The 21,045-nt window shown below is 42.0% G+C and overlaps 1 protein-coding gene across 1 annotated transcript in view; it reads left to right on the top strand.

The window, feature by feature from the left end:
* Positions 1–382: 382 nt before the first annotated feature.
* Positions 383–21,045, top strand: part of ALDH7A1 (aldehyde dehydrogenase 7 family member A1) — a 38,765-nt gene continuing 18,102 nt past the window's right edge. Inside the window, exons 1-9 of the mRNA XM_061189559.1 lie at positions 383–609; positions 1,881–1,934; positions 2,479–2,544; positions 9,215–9,295; positions 9,624–9,747; positions 12,167–12,299; positions 14,005–14,049; positions 17,633–17,710; positions 19,832–19,929. Coding sequence (XP_061045542.1) covers positions 418–609; positions 1,881–1,934; positions 2,479–2,544; positions 9,215–9,295; positions 9,624–9,747; positions 12,167–12,299; positions 14,005–14,049; positions 17,633–17,710; positions 19,832–19,929 — 871 coding nt within the window. The 5' untranslated portion in view covers positions 383–417. The remainder of the gene's footprint in view (positions 610–1,880; positions 1,935–2,478; positions 2,545–9,214; positions 9,296–9,623; positions 9,748–12,166; positions 12,300–14,004; positions 14,050–17,632; positions 17,711–19,831; positions 19,930–21,045) is intronic.

The following is a 21,045-nucleotide window of genomic DNA, read 5'->3' as shown; positions in this document are numbered from 1 at the left end:
ATACCGACTCTCAGACCACAGTCTGGACCCACCAGATCAAAATGTTCATTTAACACGATGGCCAGGTGATTACTCACACATTTCAGTCTGACAAGGCCTGCTCAAACCTACTGTATTTTAGAGCCAGTATTTTGCTGAAAAAAAATTTCTAGCTGGTGCCGCTGTTCTCAGTTTCTTTCACCAGATGGCAGTAGCCCGTTCACTTCCTCCCAGCCCCACTGTCTCAGGCCGGGTTTAAGCTCCGGGCTACAGTTCCGAGCTCCTGCGGAAGACCCCAATAGGCAGGGAGACGCCGGGGGAGGGGGCGAACCCTGTGGGTGGGCCCGGACCTGCCCAATGGGTTCCTCCGGGTGGGGGGCGGGACCCTATTTCAGCTGCTCCTCGGGACGCAGGCGCACTGCGCCTCTCTGGCTCAGTATGTGGCGCTTTCCCGGCCTGTTCTGCGTGCACGTTGCAAGGAAGAGCAAGCTCACGGGACCTTTGAACAGGCCTGCCGCCTTCATGTCCACTCTGCTCATCAATCAGCCCCAGTATGCTTGGCTGAAGGAGCTGGGGCTCCGCGAGGAAAACGAGGGCGTGTATAATGGAAGCTGGGGAGGCCGGGGAGAGGTATGCGGGCGTCCCGGGCAATCTCTGCGGCCTCACTTAGCCCCGGGAGGCCGGACAGGCACTGCCCAGCTCGAGTCCCCACGGATGCTGTCGGCGGTTGTACTGGGTGGGAAGTTTTGAAGTCCACAGTAAAAGTTTCCTCACGTAGACTGTCTTAAAAATACCGTTAGATTTTAGGTCCCGTGTGTTATGGAGAATCGAGTTCATTTTGGAGCTGGTTGGGGTTGAAGTTCCCACGCATACTTGAAACCGTGGGGCAGAATTCTGCACTCTAGTGAGAAATGCCACACGCTTAGCGGTGAAAATTATCGGAATTTTGTGCTTGACTGTGGTTCCTCACATGTGAGGTGCGCCACAGGTAATGTTCTACAGTATAGTTTTATTTTCTTTTCTGAAATCCTTTGGAATGCAAGCTCGGACTTGCTGAAATCCTATCATGTTTTCATTGAGCTCTGAGCTTCCTTGAGGGCTGGGTTTTCAGCGTTTCTCTATTTCCGGAGCCTGACACCGTCCTTGACACCCAGTTAATGTTCAATAAAATGTTATAGACTAGGATGGAAAGATTAGGTTATTATCACCTAGATTTTTTTGAGAGCTGCACACAAAAGAAAGCTTTTATAAGAAAATGTTATGTAACATTCTGATAGTTTGTTGAATGAACCTGCTTTGTTAGAGGAAACACATCTTTTAGTTATCTGTGACTGTAGGAGACGCAGGCAGTTTTAATTGTTCCCCAAATCCCCCCTCCTCCATTGGTGGTTTCAGCCTGTTTTTCCTGTGGTATCCAATCATTAGATTCATGGATAAATACCCTCTCCTGAAAGCCTTTTTTAAAGCTACACCTGGGTTTTTTCTTTATAATTGACCTCTCCAGTTTGTGTGGACACAGGCCTTTCCCATGGTTGTCTAGCTTTGGCCATTTCACCCCTTACCAGAGGGCAGGCAGAGTAAGGGAGAGAGGGAATAAGTTAAACTTGTAACTTTGGTCTGTTGTTAATGGAAAAAGAGGCAAAATAATGGATTACATTTAGGCTTTTGTTTAAATACCTAATATTTAGAATGGTGAAGGTGGGTTTTGCAGAAAAGGTTGTTCTGAATGTTCAGGTCAAAAATGAAAGAGCTCTGTAGAGTCGCTTATTTGTAACAAGTTAATGTAAAGGTTCTGAGTTTGAATATTGTGTCTTAGTCTTTTTTTTCCTTCCCCCATTTGATCTGCTCCCCCAGTTTGGGATTACATTTTCTATTTATGGTGATCATCTTTTTGTTTTAAGGTTATCACCACCTATTGTCCTGCTAACAATGAGCCGATTGCAAGAGTCCGACAGGTAAGTGGGTTTTTTTTTTTTTAATGCAAAATGCCCACTGGGAGTTGTGCCAGTGATGACGAGCTATACAACTTTACAAAGTCAAAGAATAATGTTTCTTTTTAATGTAACATTTAAGAATATCTGAGGGAGACTCTCGATGGGGGTGTGTGCGCCCCAGAAAAGGTGAACCCTAGAGAGGACTCGGGAGGGGGTCCATTGAAGGCCATGCTTCTGGACCACCTGGGGACTTTTGTGAGAATGAATGTTCTGACCTCTTAAATCTGGGTTGGAGCCTGAGGTTCTGAATTTCTAATACACCTCAGGTATTGCTCACAGATGAGGCTCCTGGACCTTGCTTTGAGAACCAAGGTTTTAAAAAGCACAGATTCTAACTTACTGAATTCCAGCAAGTTTTTGGAAGTGTAGGCTGTGAAAATCATTTTAAAGCACAAATCTTAGAGTCAACCAGAGATTTTACAATTCTTTTCCAAAAACCTTTGTTCTTAGAAGATCATCACTGCCCTTTCCTTTTCCCTTTGTCTCCCTCCAAATCTTTATTTAGGCCAGCATGGCTGACTATGAAGAAACCGTAAAGAAAACTAGAGAAGCATGGAGAATCTGGGCAGATGTAAGTATGGAGGCCACGGCACGATTACCTACTGTAATGACGGTGCAATAAGAGACATCTGATGAGCAGGCCAGTGCCCCTTTGCTGAAACAGGAGCTCCTGGGGGCTGCGACTGTCTCCTCTGCTGTAGTCCTAACGTAGTGCCTTTTCCACATTTGGCCTTCAGTAATTCGGTAATTTTAAAGGGAATAGAACTCTACTGATGTAGCATAAACTTGATCTATGAACACTTTATTCTCCAACTGAAGTTACTTGAATTTGTAATTAAGCAAAGAGAAAGGAATATCTATGCTAAAAATACCTGTAGGCTCCTTCTCTCTCTCCCTGCCAGTTTTATCGGGGTTGGGGTTATCTTAGCAATAGGTCGACATTCCCGGTTCAAAGGGCAGTGGTGGCAGTGGCCCCTCTTACCGGGCCTAGGCTCCAGTTCCTCAACAGTCTGATGAGGCTTTGAGGCCGGTTCTGCCTTCTTCGTCTGTCTCCACCAGGAGTTCTGTGAGCTGGTGTAGGGATTTTGACTGGAGCTGGGCTGGGCCACACTGAGCTATCCCTAGATAAGGGCCTAGGTCTGGAGGAGGGGAGAGTAAAGAACTGGCCTAGTCTGGATCTCTCAGGCCTCCCTCACCTCCCCCACCCTGAATATCCCTTTTGGTCTTCAGCTGAAGGCCCGAAGCAGCAGGAATATCCGGTCGGTTAACCCAGCTCTGCCCCTGGGTATGTCACTTCACCTTAGTGTGCTTTGTCTTGTAAAAAGGGGAGACCAGGTGTGCATACCTCTTGGGTTATTGTGAGGGTTAAATGAGTTAATCATTTAAAGTGCTTGCAGACAGGGGCAAACCTCCGTACCCGTGAGCTTGATTTCTAGAACCATGTGCTGCTGGGTCTGTGACTGCTGAGCCTCAGTGGTTTTTTGTTTTTCTCCTGAATCCGTGATTGCTGTGGGGAGTTGGGGAACGGCAGACTCTCCAGGAGAGCCCTGGGTTGGATGCAGGGTTATTGTCAGCCAAGAGACCGCCTCTGTGCAAAGCAGGAAGAACATCTCTTTAATTCTGGCTGTAAGTTATGCTCAGGGTTCCATTATATACAATCAAAAATATCCTTGAACAAAGAAAATACCACTTCCAAAAGTAAGCAGTGTGCTAAGTAAAGTTCACCTTAGCAGGATAGAGAATTGTGACCAAAGCTGTGTCAACTTATTTTAAGTCAGCCGGTTCCACCTCTGCGGGTCTCACATCTGCAGGTACAGAGTGCTGACTGTTCTCAGCCACTCTATGTAAGGGACTTGAGCATCCACAAGTTTTGGAATCCATGGGGGTCCTGGAACCAATCTCCTGTGGATACTGAAGGACAATTGTCCTTTTTTTGTTTTTTTAATTAATAGACTTTATATTTTAGAGCAGTTTTAGGGTGAAACTACAGGGAAGGAAAATATTTTATTCTCTGCTAGGTTCTTTGGCTGTTCTAATAATTAAATCAGCATACAGCAGATTGACAGGAGAAAAACAAATTTTAATTTTGTATGAGGGGGAGACACAAAGATATGAGACCCAAAGGCAGTCAGGCAACTGAGGCTTATATACCATCCTGATCTAAGGAAAGGGATGGGGGCTTGGGGCTTCAAAGAGGAGGAGGACAAATCTCAGGAACGTGAGAAGAGCAAGTGTTTGGTAACAAATGTTTTCCCTCATGCAGATAAGTCAGATATAAAAAGTTACCTCTGGCGATAGCTCATGGTATAGGTCCCCTTTCTAAGTTCTTGTAGGCAGTTAAGGAGGAGTTGGAAATCTTTTCCGAGTCTACTGCGCTTTGATTGCCTTTAGCTCAAAATAATGCCAAAGAACATGCCAGACTGGCCCATTCTGCAGTGGCTTGAACCCCTTCAACGGAAGGATGATCAGGAAGTGTAGAGTTCCTTACTCTCCATCACTTCTGCAAGTTTCCTGTATTAACACCCTGCATTAATGTGGTACGTGTTAATTGGTGAGCCAATATGGACACATTAGTATTAACTGAAGTCCATAATTCGCATTAGGATTCACTCTTTGCATGTGCTATTTTGAATGCTAGTGAAACTTTTGACCAGAAACTTCCATTATACGTGTGTCTTTACCCACAGTAAATACAATCTTGTTTGAAAAAAGATTTGTGTGAATTCAGGGTCTTGTCTTTCCCTGAACTGGCTTTTAGGTTAGTCTTGGCTTTGCCTGAGGGGGTGGCCGCTGGCATTGTGATGTCTTTCTTTAATATTGTGCTGTACTTTGTTGTTGTTGCTACTTTTGAATTCAGGTTCTTACTTGGTGCCTGCTCGTTACTCAGCCGGGCCAGCCTCTGCACCTAACATTCTTACTATTTCTGCTTTTACTTGTTAGACCTCTCCGTAGAGTTGGGGTGCTAAGTGGGAACAGGTGGCTTTCCTGGGTGATGGTAAAATCAGTCGGGAATCCCACTTGTTAGAATTTGAGTTAAGCAATTGAGTCCAAAGTTTAGGGAAGAAGCAGAGCCTTTCCTAACTGTGCCTCTGGACTCCTGCCAGCCCGGCTGCTGGTTCTCAAACAAGAACAGACCAAAGCTTGATCCCCTCCTGGTATATACACTTTTCCTCTTGGATGCTCCCTCGTGTGGGGCTACTTCTGCTTGGTCCTGACCTTTCTGGATGGCCTTGCCTGTGAGGACAAACCACGGTTTCATTTAGTTCATTTGTGTTAAACCTGGAATTTTTCAAAGGGAACTTTGTCTCCTTTTTCCTTAAAAAAAAGTATGAAAATATGAAAAGGTAGTTATAAAAACATTTCTTTCTCTTGACTAAAACTAACCACAGGGAACCTGGTTGGGACTTCTCACTCTGTTGCTTTCTTTCATGAGCTAAGTTTAGTCTGAATGCACCTGTTTCTGCCTGTCTCCATCCGCTGTGTGTGTCATCATTTTCCCTCTCCATTTCTGGTGAGGAGTGCCAGAGATGGCAGGAACTGTGAATGGGCCTTCTCTAGCTGAATAAAAGGATACCAGATACTTGGTAACCCTTTAACATGGGTGGGTATCTTTGTAGTACTTCCCCAAGGGCTCATAGTTCTCTCCTATGGCTGCCTTTGATGCTCATTGTAAATCTAACTTCGCGGTGAGGTGTGTAGGGATAAGGACTCTCGTTTCCCGTCTCAGGAGGGTCTGAGGTTACTGATGCCCTGTCACACTGGGACTGATCAAGCCCACACGGGGAATATGGCTGTATTGCTGGTTTCCTGCTCCCCCCTCATATCCCTCACCTCACACCTAATCCTGGCTTTCTTCTCATCTCTTGCTGCTCCTACTAATCATCTTGGAAGCTGGAGGAAAAAGAAAAAAAAAAAAAGCCAGGTTTGAGTGGTCTGGGATGGAATGTAGTTTAAACCGTGGGTGGTGGTTCTAATGCGTAGCCAGGGTTGAGATTTGATCAATTACCAAGTCTTAAACACTTTGAATTATATTTCTCTCTATTGCTATTTTTGTGGTCCAGACAGCCACCATCTCTTGTCTGGCCTCATTTCCTACCTGAGTCTTTTCTCCCTCCAATCCATTTTCTATACCACATTTAGAGTGGTATTTTATAAATTTATTTATTTTATTATTTTATTTTATTTATTTATTGTTTCTGGTTGCGTTGGGTCTTTGTTGCTGCTTCGTTGCTTTTCTCTAGTTGCAGTGAGCGGGGGCTGCTCTTCGTTGCAGTGAGCAGGCTTCTCATTGCGGTGGCTTCTCTTGTTGTGGAGCACGGGCTCTAGGCGCACGGGCTTCAGTAGTTGTGGCACGTGGGCTCAGTAGTTGTGGCTCGAGGGCGCTAGAGCACAGGCTCAGTAGTTGTGGTGCACGGGCTTAGTTGCTCCGCGGCATGTGGGATCTCCCCGGGCCAGGGCTCGAACCCATGTCCCCTGCATTGGCAGGCGGATTCTTAACCACTGAGCCACCAGGGAAGCCCTAGAGTGGTATTTTAAAAAGCACTGTGATTTTTCTCCACACCATATAAAACCCTCTAGTGATTTCCCCACTGCTCTTTGTATCCTTTACATAGTCCTTTGCAGTGTGGCCCCTACTTTCCTCTCCTACCTCTTTGAAGTCTTTATAGTTTTCCAAAATCACCGTGTTCTCTTGTCTTTTAGCCTTTGCGTATGTTATGCTCCCTGTCCCCCATACTTTCTCTACCTCTTCAGCTGGTAAACACCAGTCATGCTTTAGGTCTTAGGTCTCAACTCTAAACTTCTTTAAAAAGCCTCCTTCCTCCCCACTTCCTTGCCCCCAAGTAATGCTAGGTTAACACTCATAGGTGGTCCAGTTGTGCAGTCTAGCTCCATCACGGTGCTTACCACATGAAATTGTAATCTCCTGTTTTGTGTCTACCACCCTCACTCGACCATTGGCTCTAGGGGGCATGAATCGTAGCTGACTTGTTTCCCTAGTATCCCGGGGGTTAGCACAATATCTGGCTCATAGAACGTGTGCAGTAAGTGGTGGTCGAAAGACTGATAGAATAAATGTGCTTAGAATAGCCATGTGTACTGAGTTGGCCATTCTGAGTTGAAATTAACCAATTTGCTAAGTTTATAAATGTGTGGGCTAAATTCGATCAAAACATTATTAAACCCATTCCATGCCTTAGAAAATACAAAGGATCTGTGCTACTTCATTTAATGTTATAATTTTTGTTTACTGTTTCTGAAAGTGTGCAGGTATCGTAAAAATGGCAAATATCCACATACAAAATGTGGAGAATGAAAGTCTTTTATGATTCCATTTCCCAGAAATTACAACTGTTAATATCTTTTATATTCCTTCAAACTTAATGCATATGGTAAGTAAACTTATGCTTATCTTGCTATTTTTATGGCTTTTAAAAGTTTTTCATTATAAATATACTTTATTCTTCTTAGAGAGTGTCAAGCATTCCATTTTATGGCTATTCCATAATTAACCAATCATATACTGATGGACATTTAGATGATTTCTGTTTTCTCTACTGGAAACAGCACTGCAGTAAATGCTGTTGTACCTCTACTTTTGCACACTTATGTATATACTCAATTTCCAGAAGTAGAACTGCCTATTCAAAGCAGGGGATATTTTAAATGTTAACAGAATACCAAGCTACCCTTCAGAAAAGCTATACTAAGACATTTGGGGTACATCTGGGAAGGAGAGAGAGCAAAGAAGAGCCCTGAGCTCACGGTCAAGCTCTGGGAGGCCTCTCTGTGAGGAGGGCACGGGGGGACTGGCTGCAGCCTGGGGGGGGTGGGAATGGTCCTGTTAGTTGCCTTTCGAGGGAGAGGTGGAATAAATCAGGAAGAGCTGGAAGGGAGAGAAGGGGTGACATCGTAGGTGGCGAAAGTATGTCTCCATTCATGCATCACATCTCAAACTTAATATGGCCCAACCTGTACTCCACCTCCAAAAAAAATCCTGATGCTTCTTCTGAGTTATCTTCATCCCTGTAATTCTACTTCCATCTACCTAGCTATTCAAGCCAGAGACCTGGGAGTCACCCTGAGTGCTTTCATTTCCCATACCTGTTCCATTAGGGTGTTCTGTCCATTCTACTTCCAAAATAGATTCTGAATCCACTTTTTGTCTCCCTTGCTTCTATCTTAAGGCTCAGTCACCAGTATTTTTTGCCTAGGCTAGTAGAACATGTTCTTAGCTGGTCTCCCTGCTTCTACTCTTTTCCCCTCCAATTTATTCTACACCCATCAGGCACTGATCTTAGAAAAGTTCAAGTGAATCATCTCATTCTGCCTCTTAAAAACCATTAAAGACTTCCCATTGCACCTGGAGTAAAATTCAGACTCCTTAAAGCTCCTTCTAGCTGTAGGCGTAATGTCCTTCTCAGTCAGCCCCTCATATATGATAGGCTTTTATTTTCCATGGGTCTCTTACGTGTTTTTCTTTTCCTTGGGAAGAATATTCCTATGGTTGACTTTTCCCAACCTTAGGTTTCAGCTTAAATCTCACCTTGGAGATTTGGGCTGACAGCCTTTTAGGTAAAGTAATGTACCCATTTATCCTCCAAGCCTGCTGTTTCCTCTGTCTTAGAACCCTCTTTATTTCCTTGGTCTTTATAGCCCTTGTGGCACTTCGTAATTATTTGTTGCCTCCCCCCGCCCGTTATTAGCACCATGACTGCTGCTAGATAATAATTATTAGCTCCATGAGTGCCTCACTTATTTTAGCCCCGGTGCCTAGTACTACTGTTGTCACATAGTATGTAGGTGCTCAGAAAGTATTTGGTGAGTGAGTGGTACTATTTGGATGGATTATGGAATACCAGCTTTGTAAGTAAGCTGAATTTAGGGTTTGGGCATGCAGTCAATTTGACCCATATGAAAATACCTCTGGGAATCATAAAGGGTTACAGGTATGTAAGGCATTCTGAGCTTTCTGGAACCATCCCAAAAAGTTGTGTTCAATCTGAATTTCTCTCTGTACTTAGCACAGCCCTTGGCTCACCAAGAAGGTATCATCTGGATATTTTTTTGGTCTCTGGTATGGGTTTTAGGGCCTGCCATGTCACACTCTTGATGGGATCAAAACAGTTGTCTTTGATGTGCTTGTACTTTGTTCTCTTATTGCACATTTATCTAATACTTACTGTGTTATAGACACGAGCTTACACTTTGAATCAGACACTAAAATTCCATTATTTTCTTAGATTCCTGCTCCAAAGCGAGGAGAAGTAGTGAGACAGATTGGTGATGCCTTGCGGGAGAAGATCCAAGTACTTGGAAGCTTGGTAAAGTATTTTTGTAGTAAATATACAGTCCTTTGAGTGAGGAATAAGGCTATCTTGTCCTCCTGTGTATAAGATTGTGATGTTTAAGAAGAGTAATTTATATATTTCAAAAATCTTTTCTTTAGAGGGAAGATTAACAAGATGGACAGGAAAAAGTGAAGACAATTCTTGGGTTTTAAAATTCTTCAGAAAAATAAGAACAGACTTTCTGAAGTTTATGAACATCGCAAAACAGAAACAAAATATGTTTTGATTTCCCCACCATAAATTTAATGTTTAGAGTATGAATTCTATTGGAAAAATGCGGCTTGGTCTTTTGTATTTTTAGGTGTCTTTGGAGATGGGGAAGATCTTAGTGGAAGGTGTGGGAGAAGTTCAAGAGTACGTGGATATTTGTGATTATGCTGTTGGCTTATCTCGGATGATTGGGGGACCCATCCTGCCTTCTGAAAGTAAGCAATGAAGTCAGTTCAGCTAAGAGATTTTTTAATTTTATCTTATTTATTTTTAAGAGTTTCATACTCTAATACAGAGAGCTCCAAAAATTTCTCTGGCTGTGAACAGTTTGCAAAAAAGGAATTTCAGGTAGTACATAGATATGATAATAACTTTAATCTCTTTACTAAGAAAGGCAAATTAAAACAGATGAAGACATCAGATTAAAATGCTTAAACTTTAAAATAAATTTTTTAAATTGGCAAGTCCATGGGTGAGACAGACACTCTTTTATGGGGACTTTTGGCAATGTGGGTCACCAGTCTGTCTGGGGAACAATTTGGAAAAATATCTATCCAAAGAGCCTTAAATACTTAATACCAGTTTCCAGAATCTAATTGAAGTAAATAATCTGAAATGTGACTGAGGTTCATGTGTGAAGATGTTCATTGTCCTATTAATAGGAAACATTAGAAATGACCTACATGTCAAATCATATGACAAAAGTTGAGTAAATAATTTTGGCAGTCTATAGCAGGCATTAAAAAAATCATGAAGTTTGCTTTCCCCAACCCCCAATTTTATAGGAAAGTTGTATTTACTTATTTTTGAATTATTTTAATTTTTTGAAGAGGTAATATATTCATATCACAAAATTAAAAAGGAATTAAAGGGTAAAGGATGAAAGGTTTTTGTCCTCCCCACCGGCTACTCCATAGTATCTCCATGGAAGTATCGAATGTTTCTGGTTTCTTGTGTATCTTTTTAGAGCTTTTATTCACATGCAGGCAAATAACCTGTCTTTTAGAACATAAACACTAGCAAACTGTATGTTCTGTTCTCTACTTTTTTCCTACTTAATGTGTCTTAGAAATTGTTTCATATTATTCCAATAAGGTACTTCCTTCATCTTTTTTTATGGTTGTCTGTTTGTTGTAAGGATGGCCAGTTCCTAAAAGATGGATATTTAGGGTATTTTCAGTCTTTGGTTGTTAAACTGTGCTGCAAGGACCAACCTTGATGAGGACAAGGAAAAGTACCAGGGTGGAAGTCTGCCAAAGTATTAACTTTGTTACTTGGTTGTTTGTCACGGCAGAATGATTGATGGTTGTTATTGTCTTCTTTATATTTGTCTATATTTTCCAAAGTTTCCAAAATGGGAATTGTGTTACATTTATAATCAGGAAAAGAAATTTTTTACAAAATCGTATTTTCCTATTTTTTCTTAGAATATCGGGCAAATTCCCTGCTTGTAGGAAGAGTTAGGGGATTCTTTTCAAATGTACAGTTACTGTCTTTAATTAGATACATAATAGCCATTGCCTTTAGCCATTAGTAACTGTGTTACTTCAGCACTGCTGGAGGGCACAGTGTGAGGGGGAGAGATGGGTGGAGAGGGAACCTTGGGTAGGGACTTTTCATGGAGTTTGGACTTTACCCTGAGGGCAGCTCCAGTACTGATCCAGACACCAAAGTGTGGCAAGCTATGGAGGGATGTTATCAGAGCTGCACTGGCCTACCTGGGGGGAGGATAAAGATGGGAGGGGCAGAGAAGAGGAGGCAGGCCCTGCAGGAAGAGGCCCTGTGAGGCTGTACCAGCACATCATCTCCAGGGAGATTAGGGTTCCTAGACTAAGGAAGGGCCTGGGAATGAGGTGCAGCAAGTGGTGGGTTCCCTGTTTTTGCTCGCAGTGTGAGCATGGCCAGAAGGTGGATGGCTGGGAGCGTGACCTTCCTAGTGCTTTTAACCAGGTTTTGTGAACCTTCACACTCCTTGCTCTGGTTCTTCACTGCTCCAGCTGCCTTTGATTAAAATAAGACCCTTGTGGGATTATGGTGTCTTTAAGTTTAAAGATTGTCTATAAAATGCAAATGGTTCAATTTGTATTGTCAGTTTTCCTGTATGTATGTAAAGATGTGTGCAATTCATTCATTCAACATTTTTATAATTATTATAACTTTTTTCCCTGTACGTGAGCCACTTTTGTTTTGAATTTAGAGAGGTTAGCTGAGGGCTTCATCAGGCAACGTCAAGAACACGGCCCTGAGAGTCGTGACTCCTGTGTTGTGGTCATGCCCTGCCCTTGGCAATCACATCACCTAGGACACATCTCATCTACTCTCTGAAGTTTCCTTGTCTCCCAGATGGGACTGAAACTGCCCTGATCTACACCGAGTTCCTATGAGCAGAGGCATAATGGATATCCTCATGGTTTATAAGATAATGTGGTAGTAATAACAGCTTTTGTTGTATGCTAATTAATGTACCAACATCCCACAGCTGTGTAAAGTGATCCGCTACAAGGCATCTGGAGTCCCCACCTGGTCTGGTGCACCTTTGTTCTGAAAATGAAAGATTGCAGACTTTGTTCTTATTACCTTGACAGGCATGAAATTAACATGCTTAAGCATGTTGCATGCCTTCCCTGTCCTCAGGACCTGGCCATGCGCTCATTGAACAGTGGAATCCTGTAGGCCTGGTTGGAATCATAACTGCGTTCAACTTCCCTGTGGCGGTGTATGGCTGGAACAACGCCGTCGCCATGATCTGTGGGAATGCCTGCCTTTGGTAAGAACGGCTCATTTTCTTATCCAGTAGTTAGATGGTAAAAGTAGCTATTTTCAGGTACTACTGAAAGTATTGCAAATGTATTGAAATGTTTTCTACTACTCTTTCAAGTAACATAGCTAAGTCACACCTGGTAGTTGTGAAATGCTGATTTTTAATTATTACAAATTTTACCATTGGTAAAATTTATATTTTTCGACCTCCTTTTTTTTGACACAGCCTTGTCCCCTGTTCCTTCCAGTTGTTTCCACCCCCAGCAGGCATACTGTACTTCAGTTCTGACACTATCTGGACTCAGTGTCAGCCTCCACCTGTTTAAGGGCTCAGTCTTCCACGATACTGCCCCTACTTAAGATGCAAGCTGCAGATGTTCCCAGTCTCCAGGACATCTGTAGTTCTGACCAGCCATCTACAAATCTGGAGGTTCCTGTGAACCATTGGTTTCAGTAGTTCATTAGAATGGCCTACAAAACTCAAGAAAGCGCAATATTTAATGATTGCAGTTTTATTTTAAAGGATACATATAGGGCATGGTCTAGAAGGGTCCCAGACGCAGAGCTTCCCTGCTCTCTCCCTGTGAGGTGAGCACACGTCGCCTTCCCAACCAGGAGACTCCACTGAGCTTTCGTGTCCAGAATTTTTATGGGGGTTTTATTACGTTGGCATGATTGAGTAAATCATCGTACATGTGATTGAACTTAAGTTTTCATCCCTCCTCACCTCCCCACGGTTGATCTTTCTGGTGACCAATGACCAGCACCCATCCTGATGCTATCTTGGGGGCGGGCCCACTGGTCACCTCATTAGCATGACAAAGACGCTTCTGTCACTCGGGAAATTCCAAGCGGTGTTGATACAGGGTGTGCCAGAAAACTGGGAGTGAAAACCAGATAGTCTTTATTATACTATACTAACAAACAGAAAACTAAGTGAACAAGTAGGAGGGAAAAAAAGAACTTGTGATACGTCACAACCTTCTTTTAAAAATTCGATTCTTTTTTTTAACTCAGTAAAATCTGATAGTGAATTCCCAAGTGATTCTGAGGCACTTGGCCATATTCCCATTGATGCATTAAATGTTACATCGCTATAAAATATGTGATAGTAAAAATTAGCTGGGACAATGTCAGTATTTACAGATGACAAAACAGTTGCTTGTTTTTAGCTTTCATGTTCAATGGAGGAACTTAGATCAGGAAAACCAGGAGAATTGTCTTTGCCCCTTTTGTATCTGTCCCGCTAATATGTACTGATCTTAGTGTTGTATTCAGTTGAAGGTATTCAAAGACTGTATGAAAGCAAGGGCATAGTTGGGAGGATTAATGATCTGGCACCATGTTGCCAAAGGCTAGTTGTATAGTTTTCCTCAGCCCTCTGAGCCTTCCAGTGAAAGTTCATGTTGATTAATTTCTGTTTTACTCAGTTTCCGTAGTTGGCAGAGGTTAATGTAACAGTTCCTGTGATCAGTGCAGCAAGCAGGTTCAGAATTGCTTGGTGCCATTTTTCTATTTATAAAAGTTTTATAGTTCCTTAGGTCCCAGAGGCACCAGGCTGAAGGATAGATTTCTCTTTCAGTTACTAGGCTCAGTTGTTTAATTGGAGAGAACTTTTTCTCACACAGACTTCTGCTTGAAAATAAAAGGTATTTATGATTTCCACCAAATTAAACTGCCTTTTTTTTGTTTTGTTTTTTTACCCTTATAAGGAAAGGAGCTCCAACAACTTCCCTCATTAGTGTAGCTGTCACAAAGTAAGTATGTGTGACTTTCTTCTTTCTGGGTATGGAAGAATCTTGAAAGAGTGATTGATAGACACTGAATTTTTAATCTGACATGAAAGTGTCATATTTACTTTAGCATGGAGTTTGGATAAACTCTTTCTTCTTTGGTTGTAATAACATTTTTGTATCATTAGGCCGTCGAGCTTTTTCAGGGCCATACATTTAAGTGTTGGGAAACATGCCAGATACTGATATAAATGTTGAACTTGAACTCTTAAAATATTTTTTTTTTTTTGTCACTTGCAAAATAAAAACAAATCCAGTGGAGAGGAAATAGTCTTGCAACTTAGGGGCTTTATGCTATAACTATTCATCATGTTAATGGTCTTGATTTCTACTCACCTGATACTTTTATTTCTTTTGTTTAATAGGCAGTCAGCAAAGCAGAAAGAAAGGGTTATTATATTATTCCACTGATTCTTCTAACACTATCTAAAATGTATTTCATCTTTCGGTTAAAAAAATTACTGTTTTATTTATTCCTATTTGGAAACATGACAACTCTGATTAGGTCATAAAATCAGTGTTACTAATTTATCATTCCAGAATTTAGAGAATGTATAGAAGAGAGTGCCTTCCCAAGTAGGGTGACAGTGGGTCCTTGATGTTCCATCGTTTGCGTGGTCTACATTCTCTGATTTAAAGAATTGTTGGTAGAGAGTTTGTGATGGATTCTATACATAAGAGGGTCCTTAATGTTGGAAGGTCATTTAGGAACACTGGCTTAGGAAGTGACAAGTCGGCTAAAAAAAGAGTAGCGTGTGTTAAGTGTTTACTTGAAAAGAATATGTGATATTGAGGAAACAATATCTTTAAAGGCAAAGTTGTTCAAATTAAGAAGAACACTGATATGCAAAACAGATAAAAAGTGATGAGATTCCCCAGGCAATTTTTAAAAATAATCCTTAAGGGCTTCCCTGGTGGCGCAGTGGTTGAGAATCTGCCTGCCAATGCAGGGAACAGGGGTTCGAGCCCTGGTCTGGGAAGATCCCACATGCCGCGGAGCAACTACGCCCGTGAGCCACAACTACTGAGCCTGCGTGTCTGGAGCCTGTGCTCCGCAACAAGAGAGGCCGCGACGGTGAAAGGCCCGCGCACCGCGATGAGGAGTGGCCCCCGCTTGCCGCAACTAGAGAAAGCCCTCGCACAGAAACGAAGACCCAACACAGCCAAAAATAAATAAATTAATTAATTAATTAAAAAAAAAATCCTTAAAAAAAAAAAAGTTAATGTGGACATAGTGAACTGACTTGCCAAATGTTATTAGTAGCTGGTTAAATTATTATTAATTTTTGAAGTCTTTTTTTTTTTTTTTAATAAATTTATTTATTTATTTTTGGCTGTGTTGGGTCTTCGTTTCTGTGCGAGGGCTTTCTCTAGTTGCGGCAAGCGGGGGCCACTCTTCATCGCGGTGCGCGGGCCTCTCACTATCGCGGCCTCTCTTGTTGCGGAGCACAGGCTCCAGATGCGCAGGCTCAGTAGTTGTGGCTCACGGGCGTAGTCGCTCCACGGCATGTGGGATCTTCCCAGACCAGGGCTCGAACCCGTGTCCCCTGCATTGGCAGGCAGATTCTCAACCACTGCGCCACCAGGGAAGCCCATATTAATTTTGATATTAGTTCTAAGTTATTGTTGCCTTGTGCTTTTAAATATTTGCTTTGTTTATTTACTTTAAACCTTTGAAGGGTTTGAGGTGTTCATAGGAACATGGATGATTTTTTTTTAGGTAATTGAGAATATTATCTGATTTTGTAATGTAAGACAATAAGTAAAATGATGCTAAATTGTGCTGGAATTAACCAAGGGTGCTGCAACGTCCACTGGGAGTTTTTAAAATTCAGCTAATATTCAGATTCATAAAATGACCACATATTGTACCTCTATATGTTCAGAAGGATATAGGACAGGAACATAGTTTGCTAGGAGGATAGCATCAGGTATTCCTCTTGATTCAGTGTCTTTGTAGCAGTTTATTCAGGGCAAAGGAGATGAGCTCTATACTGACAGGTGTGGAGGTTGCCCTGGCTTAAAAGCCTAATGCCCCACACGAGCTAAAATGTCTTGTAACAATTCTATCCACGTGGCTTCCAACCACACACCAGGGACGTACAGTTACAGGAGTCACTGCGCTCAGAGAAGGGCAAAAGCATGAGGTTCCCAGTTGTAGTTCTCAGGTCGTTTATTCCAGTTTAGATTGAGTTGACCAGTCAAGGGTCGTTTTTACCATGAGCCACATTGTCTAGGTAGCATTGTTGATACTCTGGCATTTATCAGGTAACTTGAGGAACAAAACTAAAGAGTTAACCCAAGGTCAGATTCTCATGCATTAGAGGAAGAGGGTTTGGTTAACCTTTACCCACAGGCCAAAGCAAAATACCTACCCTTCAGGAGCAGTCAGCTACTTGTACAGATAGTAGATACACCCTGAGTCCCTGGAGAGAATTGTACAGCCTGACAGCTGGTCTCAGACATGACAACTGCAGTGTGTGGTCCTTGATTGGGTGGAGGAAAGAAAACTGCTGTAAAGGACATTTTTGGGGACAATTGGAGAATTTACTTAGGCATGACAATGGTATCTTTTTTTATGGAAGTGGGTATAGGATTTGGATCCTTTTGAAATTTAAGTTAAGCAAATTAGAAAGTAGCCAGTAGCTTGGGATGATTGATCCGAAAGAACTCTTTATTTAGGCCCATGCTCCTCAGGAAGCTCAAAATCAATGAAAGAACCCTGTTTCAGAGAAATCAGAATTACTGGAGCCATTTTTTACAACTTAAAATCAGATTTAAGTAGCATTGAACTGTGTTTCTCATTTTGACTCTAACAGCCTAAGTTGTAAGCAGACAAAGAAAAAGCTGTGCTTGTCCACCTTACTTTAGCCTGGAGGGCACTATTTCCTAAGAGGTTGGCGCGAAGCCAGTGGAAACTAGTCCTGAACTTCTCTGGGGTTCTGCAGGCAGGTCCAGTGCCCTCTGCTCTGTCTTCTCAGCATACTGTCTAGGTTTGGCGAACCTTTCCCTTTTCATCCTTTACCACTTCTCTGGCTGGCTCTGCTTGACAGAGATGCGTCAAAACCTCTCATTTGCTAATGGGAGCTATCTTTCATTTTCTTCATCTTCGTGGGTTTTATTCCATATTTCCCTTTTTATTTCTTTAACATCATTTTAGTGGATTTGTGGTGAGAAGCCAAAAAAAAAAAAAAAAGCCCTGCAATCGGTCTACCATCTTGAACCAGATGTGTCTTCATAGTTTGGCAGAAAATACTTGAGAACCGTGATCCCTTGAACTTCCTGATCAGTGCTTTAGATGTTTTGTTTATTTTGCATGTCTTCTTCTTAAGTTTCTTTTAGGAAAAAAAAAAAGAGTCCTGCTTTTTAAGTGTTTGAAAACCTCATCTGTAGTATGTGAGGAAAAATCTAGCCTGGATATTTGAGGGATGGGAGAGAAAGTTGAAAAAAGAAAGTAGTCAATGTAGTTGGAATTTATTGTTATTTTTCAAAAAATGGTAAGAAATTAAATCACTCCCTTCCTTAGTAATTGCTTTTTTTCCCCTAGGATAATAGCCAAGGTTCTGGAGGACAACAAGCTGCCTGGTGCGATTTGTTCCTTGACTTGTGGTGGAGCGGATATTGGGTAGGTCAATAATAGGCCCAGAGTGTCTTTCTGCTGAAGGGCTTGGGTTGGTCAACTAGAATCATCTTTACTAGAAGTTCAAAACTCAGTATATAGCTCAGGAGGTGAGCGTGGTTTTTTGGAATCATTATTTTTACGGATCTCATTGGGCTTTACTTCATTAATGTGTAGCGTCTGTTGGAGGATGAGTGAGAACTGTCTTTTTCATTGCCCAGAGCTACTATTGTAAGGTGTTTATATCCTAAAATAACACCCTGCTGTACCACTGTGCAGCCCATGGCTTCCTAATGCTTGATTTATCAACGTGCTCACTTACAAAGCAAAGCTGTGGAATTGTGCTCTGGTTTCTCACTCCCCACCAAGGACCTAGCCTCTTCTCTGGGTTCTTCAGCTGACCAAAAAAGGGAACCCTGAAGACACAGCTTCTAATTTATTGTTTTTTAAAAATCGTCATGTAATTCACATACCATAAAGTTCTCTCTTTAAAAATGTACAATTCAGTGGTTTTTAGAATAGTCAGTCACAATGTTGTGCAACCATCCCCAATACCTTATTCCAGAACATTTTTGTTACCCCCAAAGGGACCTGGTACCCATTAGCAGTCATTTCCCCCTCTCCTGGCAGCCCCTCATCAACTTCATGCCTGTTGGTTCGCCTCTTTGGGGTGTTTCAGGTAAATGGAATCATGCGGCCTTTGTATCCGGCTGCTTTCACTTGGGAGAATGTCATAGCATCTTTTCAGCTGGAACGGACTCTACTGTCTCTGAACCATGGTGAAAGCTGGTTCTAGCAGCCTTGACTTTGATTAGATGGCGTTTCATAGGAGTCAGGTCTTAGGACCCTTACAGGTGTGATGAACGTGTTAGTCCCCCTCCAGCACTTTAACTGCACTATTGTACTCCATGGGCAGTCTCAAAAAGGTGTAATAAATGACTCCTTTTTTTTTAGATAAGTGAGAAAATTTTATTTAGAAAATACAACTCCCACATAAAGAGTGCATAGTGAAGTATTATCTAAATTGTCATTTAAAACAAATAGTCTATCCTTTGACCTGCTCTGTTCTTGTACTTTGGGCATGCAGTCCTTCACGTTGGCCTTGGAATAGCTCAGATAATAACAGTAATGTGTGCAGAAGGGCTTTACACAGCAACCCCCTTGAGTGTCAGTGCTCACATGTGCTGGGCTGACCTGGGAAGCCCACATGCACTGTCTCATCACACAGTTCCAGCCCTGCATTGGTCTGATGCTGTGGCTGCCTTGCTTGGCCCACAGCAAGCCCTTTGAAGCACTGAACTGTGAGCAAGAAGGTTCAGATCAGTAGTGTCTGGTCTACATTCCTTAGAAACTGGAAATAGCACAGCCTTTCTAAGTCAGCTTCCAAGAAGGATACTTAGGATATTTCCCTACAGTCTTTAAAATTTTCTTCTTTTTTTTTTTTGCATATTTTTTAAAATTTTATTTTTTATTTTTGGCCGCATTGGGTCTTTGTCGCGGCATGCGGGCTGTTCGTCGCGGCACATGGAGTCTCTCTAGTTGTGGCGTGCGGTGTTCTCTCTCTAGTTGTAGCGCGTGGGCTCTGTAGTTGTGGCACATGGGCTGTCTCGTTGAGGCACACAAGCTTAGTAGTTGTGGCACGTGGGCTTAGTTGCCCCGTGGCATGTGGGATCTTAGTTCCCCAACCAGGCATTGAACCCGCATCCCCTGCATTGGAAGGCAGCTTCTTTACCACTGGACCACCAGGGAAGTCCCTAAACTTTTAGTTCTTAAAGGAATCAGTTTTAAGAGACTGCAAAATAACTGGGATGCTCATCAAGGAACTGCTACGGTCGTATTGTCCAGTCACCCATCAGTACAAGAAGGAATATCTTCCTTAACAACGTCCTTGTGGTGATTTCTGTTTACGGAGAGCTCCCAGAACGGGTTAGCCTGTTCTGTTGTATGGTCCTCCTTGTGAAAATCATTGTCATGAAGACTTTCCCTTGCTCCCTTGGGATAGATCCTTGTGTCTTTCACTGACTGTCTTTCCATGACAGGGGTTTCAGAGTTTTCTGGCCTGGCACCGTCGAGTGCCACCATTGCTAGGTTTCTCTGCTTGGGTGACCGTGTCTGTTCCCCTTGCAGCACAGCCATGGCCAAAGATGAGCGAATGAACCTGCTGTCCTTCACTGGGAGCACTCAGGTGGGAAAACAAGTGGCTCTTATGGTGCAGGAGAGGTTTGGTAAGTGTTGGCTTTATATCGAGCTTTTAATTCCCTCAGGTATGGATATGAAATAAAGGTTGGGTTTTTTTCCTTGACCCTTTCTTTCCATGGAGACACCAGCCGTGTTTATTTGAATGTCCAAGTAAAAGGAAGGGTACAGTTAATAGTGGCTTAATATTAGGGAGATAGCAGATTTAATAGCATAATTTGGAAAAGGATGTCATTCCCTCCCTAAATGACCATAGTAGAATCATATCAAATGTACTTATCAATTTCTATCAGACTGGTTTGGCAAATAAAAAAGAAAACTCACAATTTAAACAGGACCAGAGAGAGTACAGGACCTAGAGTGAATGTGGTGTAGAAGACTTACATCTGTTTTTCTCTCATTTCTGTTTCATGCATATATGACTGAAAAGGGTTGTAAGACATAGCTTTGTATGCTCTACTTTATGGCTCACTAAAGAGGTTTTCTAGGATAATATTGATGGTCAATTTTTGCCTATTTTGCTGATTTAGACTCTAACCCTAGCATAAGATGAGACTCGAATAGTTTATCTGTCAGCTATTTTGCTATATGGGCATTGCTTTTAAAAAGGAAGTTTACAAACTATTAGAGCTAATAAACGTGGTTGGCAAGGTTGCAGGATACAAAAATCATTTGTATTTCTATACATTAACAACGAGCAATCTGAAAATGAAATTCATAAAACTTTCATTTACAGTAGCATCAAAAAGAATAAAATTCTTAGGAATAAATTTAACAAAAGAAGTATAAGTCTTTCACACAGAGTACCACAAAGCATCATTGAAAGAAATTTTAAAAGACCTAAATAAATGTAAAGACCTCCCATTTTCACTGTTTGGAAACAATTTAATATTATTACTGCCCAAGCTGAGTACTGTCCAAGTAATTTGCAGATTGAATGCAATCCCTTTCAAAATGTCACTTGGCTTCTTTGTAGAAATGACAAGCTGATTCTAAAGTTCATATGAAATGCAAGGGACCCCAAATAGCCAAAGCAATCTTGGAAAGAACAAAGTCAGAGGACTCTCACTTCCCAATTTCAGAATTTATTACAGAAGTATAGTAATCCAGACTATGTGTACTGGCGTAAAGATAGAAAAATCAAT

Source organism: Eubalaena glacialis, chromosome 4, assembly GCF_028564815.1.
Source record: "Eubalaena glacialis isolate mEubGla1 chromosome 4, mEubGla1.1.hap2.+ XY, whole genome shotgun sequence".
NCBI lineage: Eukaryota > Metazoa > Chordata > Mammalia > Artiodactyla > Balaenidae > Eubalaena > Eubalaena glacialis.
The sequence above is the reverse complement of the archived record's forward strand: the minus strand, read 5'-3'. Positions and strand labels throughout refer to the sequence as shown.